Source organism: Equus caballus, chromosome 15, assembly GCF_041296265.1.
Source record: "Equus caballus isolate H_3958 breed thoroughbred chromosome 15, TB-T2T, whole genome shotgun sequence".
NCBI classification, from domain to species: domain Eukaryota; kingdom Metazoa; phylum Chordata; class Mammalia; order Perissodactyla; family Equidae; genus Equus; species Equus caballus.
In genome coordinates this window covers 104126209-104142028 of record NC_091698.1, presented here as the reverse complement: position 1 = coordinate 104142028, position 15820 = coordinate 104126209, and the positions used below count along the sequence as shown (strand labels likewise).

The 15820-nt window shown below is 40.2% G+C and overlaps 1 protein-coding gene across 10 annotated transcripts in view; it reads left to right on the top strand.

The window, feature by feature from the left end:
- Nucleotides 1-4913, top strand: part of DCDC2C (doublecortin domain containing 2C) — a 106242-nt gene extending 101329 nt beyond the window's left edge. For 3 of the 10 annotated variants that reach the window (XR_011425792.1, XR_011425786.1, XR_011425794.1), the window contains 2 exons: nt 1440-2262; nt 4417-4658. Coding sequence is in view for 2 of the 10 variants with exons in the window: in XM_070234820.1 (XP_070090921.1) it covers nt 1440-2155 (716 nt within the window). In the remaining 8 variants the exon portion in view is untranslated. 10 annotated transcript variants of the gene reach the window in all.
- The last annotated feature ends 10907 nt before the right edge of the window (nt 4914-15820 follow it).

The window sequence follows — 15820 nt, the reverse complement described above, 5'->3', positions numbered from 1 at the left end:
AGGTCTGACTCTCAGGGTCCTTTGTATCAGTGAGTGTAGGCTAGGCTGAGTTGTAGTAACAATGTCATGCCCCAGGTCTCAGTTGCTCTACACAATTAATGTTTCTTCCTTGATTGGGTAAAACCTACCGTGGGTTGGAGGCTGTCCTGGGTGTTTCTCCTCCCAGCAGTGACTCAGGGATCCTTGATTTTGTGATCCTGCCATCTTCCACACCTGGCCTTCGAGTTTGCTACAGGAGGAGAGGAGACAGGAGGTTATATCAGATTTTAACCACCTCAGCCCAGAAGGGCAGTGACATCACGTCTCTTGGCCCTTTGGTTAGAACTAGACATTTGGCTCCGCCTGGACGCAAGTTGGCTGGGAACATCTCTGGCAGCTCTGTGCTAGGGAAGGGGAGCACAGTCTTGGTGGTCTGCTGGCCATCACTGCTATGCCCGTGTGTGTCTAAGGGATTTAGCCTTTGTCCTATAGATGATGTTAAAGTGGGGAAGTGATATGATCAAATTTATGTTTTAAAATAACCACTCTGACAGCACGCAGAGAAGGGAAAGGTAAGAGAGCATTTACGTGCACTCACAACATTCTATTAGATGGTGGAAGCCTGGACCAAGGCACTGGGGCCGGATAGAATTGACCAGACTTGGCCACCAAATAGCTATGAGGGATGAGGATGAAACTGGAGTTGAGGTTTCTGTATTGGGCACTGGGTGTTGCTTCTGCAAAAAGGAGAAAGGCAATAAGTAAACATGTCAGTTGATACCTGGCTTCTCTCAGATTCTGTGAGGCGTCTCACTGAAGATGTTTTTCCGCGTGTTATTTGAATTGGTGTTGTTTTCAGTTTCTAGGAACAACCTTGGATTTCCTGTCCAAATGGCATTTATCGCTGTGGGAGCAGATAGTGTTGGCAGTGGCAAGTGAGGTGTGGCTGTGAAAGGTTAGGAAGTCCATGATAATCTTTGCACTCTACACGTTGCTTTCATGCGTTGGTCCCTCTTCTGGAGAAGACAGGCTCTGGAGTCTCCTGTGCTGATTGCTTTTTCTTCATTTTACTAAAAGTCCCTTCCCTACCTCAGTGACTCATAGAAGAAGAGAGTCTTTCCTATGTTTTTTTTCAGTTTTCAAACAACTGATGGATTTTATGTGTTATTGGAAGCATACCCTTTGTTCTTGCTTCTCTTAGGCTTCTCTGACACTATCCCATCCTATTTTATGCTTGTTTGAAATTGTATTTCCAAATGAGAGTAAAAGTGATAATATACGGAAAAGCACATTGTAAGTGTAATACCCTATGTAAAAATTATTTTTATTAATATTTGCACTGTCACTATGAAATCAATGATATAATAGCAATGTTTGTCATTTTGTGATTTATTTCACCTGTTTTAGATGGCTACTTTGTTTATTGGTGATTTTGTTTTATTTTGTTTACTGAAAACAAGAAAAAGAACAATATGACATGGTAGAGGAAAAAAATAGACCTGTACTACTAGAAACCCCGGTAAAGATAGAAGACCAAAGAGAACCACCAATGAGACAACAGTCTCAAGAAGAATCATCACTAAGACAACCAGAAGAAAAACCCGAGGCACAAGAATTGCTCCAGCCGTCGTCCTCGAGACAACCGTCTGACGAACAGATACCCGAGAAACAAGAATCATTGGAACAGTCATCCTTGGGGCAACCATCCCAAGAACAGATGCCTGACAAACAAGAACCCCCTAAACGGTCATCCTTGGGGCAACCATCCCAAGAACAGATACCCGAGAGACAAGAATCATTGGAACAGTCATCCTTGGGGCAACCATCCCAAGAACAGATACCCGAGAGACAAGAATCATTGGAACAGTCATCCTTGGGGCAACCATCCCAAGAACAGATACCCGAGAGACAAGAATCATTGGAACAGTCATCCTTGGGGCAACCGTCCCAAGAACAGATACCCGAGAGACAAGAATCATTGGAACAGTCATCCTTGGGGCAACCGTCCCAAGAACAGATACCCGAGAGACAAGAGTCATTGGAACAGACATCCTTGGGACAACCATCCCAAGAACAGATACCCGAGAGACAAGAATCATTGGAACAGTCATCCTTGGGGCAACCGTCCCAAGAACAGATGACTAAGGGAGAACAAAGAGAAGGACAAATACCATGAAAACTGAATATCCGCCATGTTGTGAAGAACAACGTTCAGAAGCCAGAAAGGATCATAAGGCAAATGAAAATAAAATTAGACTTTTATTTTCACATTATGCTGAAGAGGTATGCTAGCAGGATATTAAAATTGTGAATTTCATATTTTGATGGCCAGACATAAAATTGAAAAAAATGGTTAAGACTAAATTCATCGAGGATTCCTTCCTCTGTTTCTGAATGCACAGCTGGCGGGGGAGGGAAGTGGTCAGTGAGACTGACTGCATCAGACCTTTGCTGCTGCTCAGAACATCAACCCATGTCCCCCCAGAGTGAGTCAGCCCTTCTGAAATTGACACACCTTTACATAGTTACCTGTAATTTATTCTTCTGATTTAAAATTGAATGAAGGCATCTTAAAATAATTATACATATTATGTATACACACAAATGCATATACATTATATATGCATATATATGTACATATGTGTATATTTATGCCTTCTATGTCAGAAATAGACAGCAGAACTCCCTAGAATGGTACATTTTTGGTGATTAAGAAGATGGGCTCTCAAGTCAGACTACACAAGTTTGGCTTCTCCACTCACTAAGTGTGTGAACTACATCTGTGCCTCAGTTTCCTCATCTTTAAATTGGGGCTAATAATAATGATACCTACCTCATAGGTTGTTGGAATAGTTTTAAAAGATGATGCTTATCAGAAAGCACTTAGTACAGTGCTGGACACATGGAAGGCACTAAAAAGATGTTAGTTATACTATTTCATTTTGGTTGTTATCTTTTTTGTTATTAAATGAGAGAACACGAGTAGATTATTCTACCCAGAGCCTCTGCTGAGATTATTACTTTATTTGACGCTTATGGTTACCTGAGCTTCTTGACTGCCAGAACAAAAATGCAAGTAAGGATTTTAGGATCGTCAAGTTCTAGTTAAAGATCAAACCAGTTCTTCCCCGTCTGTTAATTAGCTCTCCAGTGTTGGTGTGTGGAAGGGGAAAGGAAAGCAGACTATTTCACCATATTTGTGGTTTCTCGATTTATTGTTAGACTTGACCATAGCATTTGTTACACTTTAAGAAGGAAATTGTAATCAAATAGAAAGCATCTCCTTTTCATCTTTAGCTTTTTTTTCATTAAAAATAAGTTTCTGATGGAGAGCCCATCTATTTTGATCTAGGTCCATTCTGAGTACATATTTTGGTGCTTGAAAAGGAACTTTAGAACTGTGTTTCCCACTCTGTTTGCCTGAGACTCCTGTTCTGGTCTCCTGCACGTTATTGTGGGAAGAGGATGGATTAGGGGTAAGAACCACGGTTCTGGTCCAGACACCACCGTTTGTTGCCCATGTGGTCTTGAGCATCTATTTGTCCTTATTGAACATTAGTTGTCCTCTGTAAAATGAGAATGAAAATTTGGGAGCTGGGAGCAAATCTAAAGATGATGGAGTTTACAGCAGACAGCGTACCATGAGGTCACCATAGGGGTCAGGTGGCTGGCCTGAAGTAAGACATGACCTGTAGCTTATAGGGAACAGGAAAAGAACTTGAACTCATGCTTTTTTCTTTTGTTTCTTCCCTTTTTTTTTTTCCAAAAATAATTGTTCCCAATACTGTAGTGCTCAACCTGCCTTAGTATAGAATTATCATATGAATCAAATGAAATTAAACTCTCTGAAGTTCATGGTACTATACTGGTGTAGGATAGATTCATTTTATTATAATGGTCCATAAATACTGCTTCATTTTAAAATACTGCCTCTAGATGATGTCCACGTTTGTGGCCTAGTTTTAGAGTGGTCTGGGTGCTGGGGGGATGGATTACATAACTTCTTAAGAGAGTTATTCAGCATTATTATCAAACAAGAAAATTCTGATTGAAACAATGCCATAGCATGTTAGCACATGTAAAGATAGGGGCGGGGGTTGGGGGGCTTGATGGAAGAAGGGGCAGAAGGGACCTTGGTAGATCAACTGAAGTGAGATGACCACTAACACTAAACAAAAGCGAATTTCAAAATCAATTTTCAAGGTGGTTTTCTGCATCGGTACCTGCCTGGCAGCAGCTGACTGTCTGGAAGTGCTGTCATGGCCTTCGTGCAATACTGTGGGTCCTAGATTCTCAGCATGCCCCGGGCTGCAGCCCAGGAAAGCAGCCAGAGGCCAGACTTTATGGGAATACCAGCTCTTGTGACATCTGGCAGTGAAATACGGCCAGATCATAGCTTTGGGAAGTTTGCTTTTAACCTGCTTTTCTGTCTTTCAGATGACCTGGGAGTGGAAACCGGTAGAATAAAGCAATCACCTCTATATCTACTCGAAGTCAATTTGGTGCTTCCCTCTCATACACGGACATTTTAACAGCAAGAAAATTGCGTCTGGGGTGAAACTGAAGCCCCAAGCAGTAGTGTCTTCTCAAAAACTAAGGAGGAGGGTTTTCCAGTGGATTCCATATTGTTCTGATTTCTTTTCTTGGTGATACTTCTTTTTAGTAAACATTTAAAAGAATGAAATGTGGTTCTTTATAATTAAGGCTCACAAAGATTGTTCAGAAAACCAGAGGGATTTGGGATAACCTGTGCCCATGTCCCCCTCATTATTTCCTTTTTCTTGAAATGTGTATTGGAAGGTATTGTTTCATTTTTATACAGCTTGGAAGTTCTCACAAAGAGGTGTTTAGAACCTCTGCTACGTGAAGTTCAAAGGATCAAAATATTTTACCTTCTGAATGATTAATTCAAAATGAAAAGAAAAAAATCACAGGTGAGCTGGGAAAAGGATTTTACTAATTTGTTTACTTATTTTTGTGAAGACAAAAGTAATACCCATGGCTAAGTGCAAAGATTTCACAGTTTTCTTTGGCAAAGATTTTCTTTTTAAAGATTTTCTTTTTTTCCTTTTTCTCCCCAAAGCCCCCTGGTATATAGTTGTATATTCTTCGTTGTGGGTCCTTCTAGTTGTGGCATGTGGGACGCTGCCTCAGCGTGGTTTGATGAGCAGTGCCATGTCTGCGCCCAGGATCCGAACCAACGAAACACTGGGCCGCCTGCAGTGGAGCGAGCGAACTTAACCACTCGGACACAGGGCCAGCCCTCTTTGGCAAAGATTTTAATTTCAGCAAACAATGTATGCCTTCAGATCACTCTCTTTCTCTATGGACACTTGAAGAATTTGGGGGTTTTTTTGCTAGTACACATATAGCTTTTTTCTCTATTTTGTTTGCATTCTGGTCATATTTAAAGCACCTGTAGGCTACTTAACTTTACATTTTGGTAAAAAAAAATCATGTGCTATCAATAAGGTTAAATTTTTGTAATAGAGACTTAAATGTCGTCATCTCTAAGGTACTAGACATTGTTGTGTTAAGAACTCAAATGTATTTACTGTTAGAATTATTGCTAAAATAGTTAGAACCATTGGCAACAGGCTCAATAGTTTCAACTTCTATTTTTCTTGAAACTTAAAAATGCTTTAGAGTTTGGTCTGCTTTAAAATGTATTTTTATTTAACTCCAAATATCAACTTTCTAGATTGTTCTGAAACTCTGCCTTTTGAAAATAGCCAGATTTTATGTGTTGTATGGGCCCATTTCCAAAATCTTCAAAAAATTATAATGGTTTATAATCCCATGTTCATACTTTGTAAGTAAAACTAATTTTCTGTAAAAGATTGAGTGTGAACTTTCTTTGCCCCAGTAAAGTTATTTTCCTGGTTGGAATTGCTCAAGGTGCTGTGTTAATTGTCAAAACCTCCATCAGTAAGGCCCTAGCTCTTTCTTCCTTAAGCTCACCCAGGTGGCTTATGGGCTCCAGCCCTTGAAAACATACGAAGGCTTTCGGAGATGTTTTACACCTTTAAAATGTGTTGAAACCTTTTTGTATCTCTATTAGTCGGATAATATTGTGTGTTTCTGTGTGTATGGGTAAGAGATTGTTAAAAGAGGAAAGTTTTTATTCGTTTATTTTTGTTTGGTTTTTCTTAAAGCCAGAAAGTGGAGCAGATTTGAACTCTGTTGTGTGTATTCTTTTTCTAGTCCGCCTAAGATATACCAACTAACAAAAACTTGCAGAGGATTAACTTTCTTTTGCATTGCAGAAGTGCTCTCAGAAACATTAACATGGGTGTTTCCCCGCCCCACCAATGCTTCTTGGTTGCTGTTTTCTTCCGTTTAACGAACGTCTCACCCTACCGCGTGAATCTCAGTGGACTGGACGGACTGCTGGGCTCACTGAGCTCACTGTGACTCCGCACTGGACCTTGGCGTTGGCCAGCGATGCTTCAGCGTGCATTAGGAGTATTTTGCACACTTTTTTCTTTGAGCCATTTTCTCTTTCACTGGTCTTTTCTTTTTAGTGGAAGGGCAGTTTAAAATATGGAGAATCTTATCACGGCACTGAGACCCCACCCTGTGAACATCGGAAAGATTTCCTCCAGACAATGAGGTTGCAAATCGCCTATTTCCCAGTGTGGTTAGGACTGCAATCTGTGGCCTCTTCTTTAAGTTGCTTGGTGAATTTGCTAAGTACATTCGATTGGGCTTATCTAAGTGAATAGAAATAGAATCAAGTGTAAAGCTACGTTGGTAAAAATTAAACCTTTTCTCATAATGATTTGATGAATTATTCCTATATTTTAGACCCCAGTAGGAGGCTATATACATGAAATGTAATTGCATTTTCAAGAATTCATTTGATGACTAAATGATTAGACAAGGGTGGTGAAAGTCATATATGGACTTCTTGATCTCATAATTTTATGTGCAGAATATTGACCAGTTCGCTTTTACTGTATTTCACTTTTGAAAATGTAATGAGCATCAAAGTTCTAATTGGTGTGATCCTCTGTGGTGCCCCATACAGTATTTTCGTATATTTTTTAAAGAGAAAAATGATGAGCAAGACCGACAAGGGCCCTGTGCTCACAGGATTTACGTGCTAGTAGGAGAGAGAAGGCGGATGAGTTTTAGGAGCCCTGCAGTCCAGTCTCAATTTAGTTCGGTCTCTGAATGGATTAAATATGAGCCCCACTCTAGTCTAGCAGGAAAGGGAGAGTCCTCCGTGAGGAATAACGTTGCCTTAAATACACAATGCCCCGAATTCAATAAAAGATGGGCAGGTGTGATATGACACAGGATCGCATCACTGAAAATCGGGAGAATAAACGGACAAGAAAAACACCGTGATACAGTGGGCTCACAGGTGTGCAGCTGTTTGCAGAAAGTAACTTGATAAAATAACCATAATCAATATGTTCAGAAGGATAGCAGGAAAAGATACTTTCCCTGAAGTGATGGAATCTACAAAAAAGGATCAAAAGGGGGGCTGGCCCCGTGGCGGAGTGGTTAAGTCTGCGCGCTCCGCTGCAGGCGGCCCAGTGTTTCGTTGGTTCGAATCCTGGGCACGGACATGGCGCTGCTCATTGGACCACGCTGAAGCAGCATCCCACATGCCACAACTAGAAGGACCCACAACGAAGAATACGCAACTATGTACCGGGGGGGCTTTGGGGAGAAAAAGGAAAAAATAAAATCTTAAAAAAAAAAAAAAAAGGATCAAAAGGAAATTTTAGAACAGACATGATATCTGAAAATAACTGTAAATGGAGGTAACAACATATCAAAAATGGCAGAAAACAGGATCAGTAACCTGGTAAACTGATAACAGAAAATATCCAAAGTGAAGCACAGAGAAAAAAAGCATCGGAAGTATATAACCGATGCTGAGAGATAGGTGTGACACAGTGAAAAGGTTTAAGATACATGAAATTGGAGTCCCAGAGCAAGGAGAGACAGTATGTAGCAGAAGAATAAATAAGAATAAATCACACTTTTGGGAGTAGTTATCCTGTTAAGAGTAGTAGGAAAATGGGGTAGGGGCTGGAGGGAGATGTGGGGCCAAGGGAGAGCTTCTTTTTCCTTCCCTCCCTTCTTCATCTTCCCTCCCTCCCTCCTTTCCTTCTTTCCCTTTCCTTCCTTCCTTCCTTCCTTCCTTCCTTCCTTCCTTCCTTCCTTCCTTCCTTCCTCCCTCCCTCCCTCCCTCCCTCCTCTCTCTCTCTCTGTTTCTTGCTTTTTCACCTCCAATGGACTCTTCTCTATATACTACAATATTTTTATTTGAGAGAATACTCTCTCTAGAGGTGCTGAGGGACCTGGTAAGCTCAGAGTAAATTTTTCTAAGTGTAGAAAATTCTCAATATTACTTTTAAAATATTGAAATTGCAAACATTTTTGTAGTTATTGTCTTCGTTGCTTTCATTCAAGGTATCTTTCATTGACAAATATTTTTATGTAACAAAACTCATCAGAGAAGTTGTTTCTATTGATGATTCTTTTAATGTTTTGTTAAATTTATATGCTGCAAAATCATGGAGCTTCTGAATTTTATCCCATTGTGGTGCAAAATATAAGTTTATCTAATTAAAAATAGGTGCTTCATCAAAAAATTTTTTGTACAAGTTGAGATATTTTCGGACAAAATTATAGAATTTCAAAATGAAATCCTGTTCTCCACTGGAACTCTCCTTATTCAATATGTTGACTGTCTGCCTTGTTTTTGTAAGGATGAATTTTGATAAACTCCTGTTGTTAAGCTTTTTTCCCAATGATTGCAAGTTGCAAAGCTTAAAAAGCTGAAGGTTTTATTTGCCTCCATTTGTTGAATAATTTGATCAAAACTTACAGCAGATTTTGAACAAAATAACCCCAAAACTTAGAAAATTTTAAGAAATATTTAATCCATTGTAGAACCTTAGTTTGATTTACACAGTAGTTCTTCAGAGCTCGGGCATTTCTAGAGTGGGACTGACGATAGGAAGCAAAGAGAGAAAAGAGCCTGTTGTCACGTGGGAGTTGGCTTTGCTTAACAACATGAACATTATCACAAAAATATTAGTGTTCACATGCTCTTCATACAGAAAATTATCACCCTTGACAATGACAGTGTCTGTTCTTGTTGGTAGAATATTGCATGTGCCTCACAACCGATTCCAAGTACACTTCTGCTCCATAAGTCTCTTAATTTGGTAAGAATATTACTAAACCAGAACACAGTGCTCCACTTAAATGTGGATTCGTGTGACCCCCGCAAAAACATCGTTTTTCTTGCTGTTACCTTTTTAACGGAATTTGCAATGGCGTTCATAGTAATGTCAGGTGCTTTCATTCTCTACAAAATGGAATTCCAAAAACATTTATTTTATTCCATGAATTGAATGAAAAATTGAACCATTATTGGAATTAGTTAAATTGACTTTCTATTTGAAGTATATTCTGACACTGATATAAAACTGGCATGACTTAACTCTTTGTAATATTCTTCTGGAGCCAGCACGTTAACTGCTATTGTTTCACATTTTGTACACACACAGGAAAGCTTAGAATGAGCAAGGTTAATTTAGAAGAACCATCCTTTGATCTAAATGCAAAGGGAGAAGATCTGATAACTTGGCCAGTTTCCCTTTGGTGTTGGGTACCCTGCTGGGCTGAACTTGAGAGTCAGGCCACCTCAGAGGCCACTGGACAGTCTTTGGGTTAATCTTGCATCCTTCGTTCAGCGGACTGGGTCTAGAGTGGTGGAGTACTAAGCATAGCGTCCGCTGAAGATCCCAGAACAGCAGGCGAACACTTGGCTTGGCCTTCCAGATTGTGGGGAAGTAAGGATTAGGAGGGGTCTACCTGACATCCAGTATGTTACACGGTCTTCCCACTGGTCTGGTAGAAACACAAACTATTTCCAGCCCCAGTGGGCTTTGGTAATCATCTGCTGGTTTCTTCACGGTGGGGCTTTCCTTGCTTGGTTATTTCTCCTGGATGGGCAGGAGGATTGGAGTTGCTCTCTCGGCAGCTGTCTCCTCCCTGCTCCTCAGCTCAGCCGGCACCTCCCCGCTCTCTAATTTCTGTTCCCTCCATTCTCAAGATCACCTGCCAGGTCTGGTTGGGTTCTCCACTCTGCCTCCAGGCAGAGGCTGGTAATTGCCCAGCGCTCTTATTTGTTTTCCTTCTTTAGGGAGCACAGTCCTGTGATGCCTGCTGTCCAGTGTCTGAAAATCGTATCTTTTGTCTGGTTTTCTGGTTATTTAAGCAAAGAGAGTAAATTCAGTCCCTGTTACTCATCTTGGCCTGAAACAGATGTCCTGGGTTTTGGCTTTAATTTTGAAGGGCTTGGTTTTGGAAGAATTTCTCTGTATCAGAGATAGAATATTCTCTTGCCTTTTTGCCCTTTTGGTAAGTGGATTTGGGGGAGAATAAATAAGTTGGGTAGAGAAATAGTTGAGAAGTGGGGTGAGGGATTTTTCTGCGCAATGACAGATGGTTGTAGACCATAGGATTATTTTTTTTCCTGGGGCGTCTTCAATAGTTTCTTTTCTGAAAGCGCCTGAGGGAATGGAAGAGCTCAGTAAATCCCTCCGCTGAGCCCCAGGGGTGCGCTGTGGGGAGCAGACACCCTCCAACCCAGAACAGGATTTTAGTAACTCTGGCAGCAGGTGCCTTGAGGGGACTTGGCTCAAGGCTTGGCTGTTCCCAGAACTCTGGTCACACAGGGGTACACACACCTGCACACACACTTGCGTGCACACCTCAGAAGTGTAAATCTTTATAAAAGGGCATCCTGCATACTCACTAAACATAATCGTCTTGATGACTCAGGGTGAGCATTCTGAAAAGAGTTTGCTGTCTCATGGTGTGTGGAGTGAAGGCCCATTGTTAGGTATTTGGTCTCCTGCTATCTTTTTAGTTTTAGTCTCCTTTCCCCGGCTCTACCCCGTCAGTGGGCCCTTCTTACCATCTCACTGGGCTCATCTAAACACTCCCACTTCCTGACTGTGGTATGCTACCTTCAGTTCACTATAGATAACAAAATCTGTCATGTGGACCTGCAAATCCAGAGTGCTGGAGACCATGGGTGAATGCTCGGGGCTCTCATTTGTGGAAAGTGCATGAGTTTGAGGCACAGACATTGTGCAGGCTGGTCCCAGCTGTGAGTTTCCTGGATCTCGGATGAGTCCAGCTAGGGTAGAGAAGTTGTGCGTCGTCTTTGATTCTGAAATGGGCAGCACCCTTTGGTTGGTTCCCTGGTCATTTCCTGCTGCCCTTCTGGGACTGTCCAAAGATGCACCTTGTCTTTTCTTGAAATATTAGTGATGTGGGAATCGATTCAGAGACAGGTAGGCACAAGTTGTATCTGGAAATGGCATCTTGGCTGTAAGAATGCCATTTATCACTAGCGCTATGGGTTGCTTTTAAGCAATATCTCTGTTTATTATTCATCAGGTACGTCTAGAATAATCCACTGCTAGTGATTCAGCTGCACAATTGAAAAGAAAATTCAGAGAAAGCTCAGCTTTCACTGCACATCATGGACTCATTGGATGCTGTGTATGTCCCTCAAATTTCCCATTTTAAATGCTGGAATAAAACACTTAAAATGAACATGAGACTTGAATGTGAATTTTGAGGCTTACGATGGTCTACCTAGAGAATTCTAAAAGAAATTTTAGATGTGGTTTGTCTTTGGCATTGTTCACCAATAACGCCAACACACGTTAGTCGAATAAAGTTTCCATCTCATATTTTTTGGTTGGAAAACAAGTTTACGCACCAATTAAGCTGATTCCCTTCCTAAAGAATACAAAAAGTACACATAGGATATTCAAAATTTTAAAAATTTAAGAATTGGTGAGTTTACATTTTTTTTCTTATTCCCGATAATCTCACATTTTGACCTACTTCTGGCATTCTGCATAATGGTCAAATTCCGGACCACAGTGGGACAAAGGTTAGGGGGTACCTACGTCCGAGAGGCACGCATGGCGGTGAGCTAGCTGGCGAACTGGAGTTTCTAGATGCAATGAGTTCTTCTTTTATCTTAATTTAAACAAAAAAAACTCTGACGATGAAAACTTAGAATTTTTATGAACACTGATATTAGCATATTTTAATTTTTTTCAAATATTTTAAAACAAAAAGTAGTTTATGCTTTCTTATGCTAATATTCAAGTTTTAATAGAGACTGGTCGAAGGCACAAGTAAAAAAAAAGTACGAGAGACTAGCTTTGTAATTATCAATATCAGCAGCCTCATTTGTTAACCAAAAATTACTGACTCTCTCGTTATCCCTTTAAAAACTTTCCCATGAAAAGTCCTTTTACACTTTTTTTTAATGAGTTCTGAAGTTACATTTTCAAAATAATTATATTATTTCTTCTCTCCTTCCCATATGCCCACCAAGATTATTCTGGCCAAAAAAAAAAATCTTGGCTAATGGGCAGTAGTGTGCTGGTAAATGTTTAACAACTGGCTTTCAAGAGTAGGGTGGGAAAGCTCTTGCTATAACATTTGTCAGCTTCTGTGGTGTGACTATTCCCACCATGGCTGATTTCCAGCTGCCAGTATGATGTCATTGACCACAGTGTATATACCCATGGAAAGAGCTGTGTGTAACCAGCTTTCGTGACCCCATGTCAGCAGACTCCAGCCCACCACTGCATAGATGAATGGGTTTAGTGAAAATACAGCTTCCAGTATTAATCTCCCCAAAGTTTCATTTATTCTTAGAGGTATTTTCTCAAAACCTTGAATGTGGGGCAAACTAAACATTTGGGTTATATATCTAAAAACAATTATTGATCTCAAACTATCTTTTTACTGTAAGAGTATGGTTGTGGTGTTTCTGTGGTAAAGAGAGATCTTAGACAAAATAATGAAGAGTCATAAAAATCGTGGACAGTCAAGAATTTTGAGTTCTCATGCTTATTTCACCACAGCTGGCCAAGCAGTCAATGAGAAATGGTAACCAGATGTCTAGGTTGTTTCGTTGTTGTATCTTAAATATTTATACACATTGATGTTTGAAAAAATACCATACCCTCTATGTGTTGTTAGTTAACCTTTTAGTATGCTTTCTAGGATTCTAATGAATTTAGATTTAATGAATTTCTAACTAATAGGAGAAGTGTTAATTTGATTTGGGGGAAATAATTTTTCTTGATCATCTTTCCAATAATGTACAGTCATGCACTGCATAAGGATGTTTTGGTCAATGGTGGATGGCGTATATGATGGTGGTCCCATAAGATTAGGACCTTGCAGCCTAGGTGTGGAGTAGGCTATACCATCGAAGTTTGTGTAAGTACACTCTGTGATGTTTGCACAATGACGATATCACCTAATGACGCATTTCTCAGAATTCATCCCTTTGTTAGGTGACTCATGACTATACATTTAAAAAAGATCTTTCTAATACTTGTCATATTTGCAATACAGAAAAAGTAACTATTTCATACGCATGGTATATAAGCAAGTAAGGCTAAGCTAGGATTTTACTTTTATGAATGAAATATGTGCATATAAGCTGCAGTTTCTGCATAATTACCTAGAAGCTTAGAAGTAATTTCTTTTCCTTTTTTTTTTTTTTGACACCTACAGCTACAATACTGCATTTTCACTGAGTGGCTCCTCTTTGAGCATTTGATGAGGTACTACGGAGGACGTTGGTTTGTATAAGACACGAACCTGATGAGCCGGAATTTGGGAAACAGAGTGGGGAGAATTTTGGGTCTTGTAGTGTTGTGGTGAGGAATAGTTGTCAATTCAATTCAGTTAATTTTCCTTTCACAGTGAACATGAAATAGCCAACAGGACTTAGCATGCAGTAGTACCTCAACAAATGTCGCTGTTCCTAGAATCATAAACATTGGGAGTAAGGCGTCATTCGTTGGTAACTTAACTACAGAGCAACCTGGGATACGGAGAATATGTGCTATTGAGAGAAGAGAAACTCATGTATGAGGTCAGGGAAAGCTTCATCAAGGAGGCGGACTTGAACTGAGTGTTGAAATAGGAGTGGGCGGGTGTAGCTGTTCCAGGTGGGCACGACTGTGCAGCTGGGGAGCTGCCAGTCCATTGGAGTGGGAAACTGGGGTAGGAGAGTGGTGGAAGGAAGGAAGGAAAAGGGGATTCTGGAGAAATCTTGGGGGCCCTTGCATGTCAGTCTGAGGAATTTGGGCTGGAGACAATGGGGATGTATAGAAACCTTCTGAGTTTGGGATTTCCATGACCACAGCCAGTGTTTGAGGAAGAACGATCTGATGAGGCTGTGCAGGTTTCTTGGGTTTTTACCCAGACAACAGCCTCTCCTGCAATTTTATCCAGGCCCTCCGCAACATTTGAAGTGCCTGGGATAAATGGAGACCCATGCACTATGTTTTTTTTAACATTTAAGAGTTATAAACCAAGCTATAAATGGTTATAACAAAAATCTTAATATTTGTTCATAGAGACAAAATCAAAATATACTTAAAGTTGTATTTTTTATGACTAAAGTTGGCAAAATATTAAACTGTTAAAGTTGTGGATTTGATTAGAATAATTTCTTGCTCATATTTACTCTTTTGATCAATAATTAAATTTTCACAAAATCAGCTTAGAATACCCTATTCACAAATTTTGTGTGGGCCACGCTTGAAGAAATTCTCTTCAGTTTTTAAAAATTTAAACAGGCTGCCTCTTTGAATGTTTTCTGTTACTGTTTTCTTTTCTGCTTTCTCTTTATGCTCCCTCCACTTTTCTGTTCTCTATTTGTGGTAAAGCATCAACTTTCACTCATTCTTAATGATGAGAAGCAGGCCCTGTATGGAAAAAATTTGCTCATCTCTGAGCTAAAGGGTTAGAAAGGAAAATGTAGTTGCATTCAAAATATAAAATTTGAATATATTACCAATAAAATATAAATTTAGGTAAATTAACGTCAAAAATTAGATTTATTTTTCATGAAGTTTGTGAGTACTATTTTTCTTGTAAAATAGCCAACATTACTAAAATTAAAAGGCAAAATACAAACAATAATTAATGAACATCAGAAAACTAAATCAAAATTATTTCAATGAGGGTGATATTTAAAATTTACTTTTTGCAAAATTTAATTAAGTATTTTTAGAAAAATGAATGTATTCCATCATTCCAATGTTCAATGTCTACCTAGTTTTGGTTGTAAGGAATGGTGATCATACTTCACGAATGCTCCATCTCGAATCTGTATTATGCTTCGCTCATGATAAATCTAGACGGACATATATACAAATTGAAGTTCCCTAGGAATTGTTTATATTACAAAATAGTCCTTAGCCCCTGCAGAGTTGTTGCTAATGCTGTGCTAATTCATAAGCACGCTTTAGGACACTAAAAACAGCAGGAAAACCAGTCTCTGGCACCTTTCCTGGCGCAGGAGCCATTGCTCTGAGCTCTCCAAGAGGAAGGATGTGGCAAATGAGTGACCTGAAGGCTTGTGCTGCTCAGGCCCCTGCTATGGAGAGGCAGCCCTGCCTGACCTCACAGGTGCACAGCACACACCTGCAGGGCACTCAGGTGTGCCCCTTTGTTTGAGGACTCAGGGTGGAATGCGAGGGGCCTTCCCTGGGCAGAGAGGGTCAGGCAGGAGTGGCTGCAGCGCTGTGCTGAACCCTGTGGGACTGGACCTCCGCGTGGTCTGATGTGCTGATTTTCCATGTATTTGTTCTTGGCTCGGGCCCTGAGTGGGTCCCCCTCCCCCACCTCTTTGCAGCAACGTGAATTAATTCTAATTTTAAATGGCTTTTTCTCCATCTGGGTTAGCACTCCCGTATTGCTAATTCTGATTTTAGTCCACCATTTGACACCAGTGGTGTGGACTGTCAAT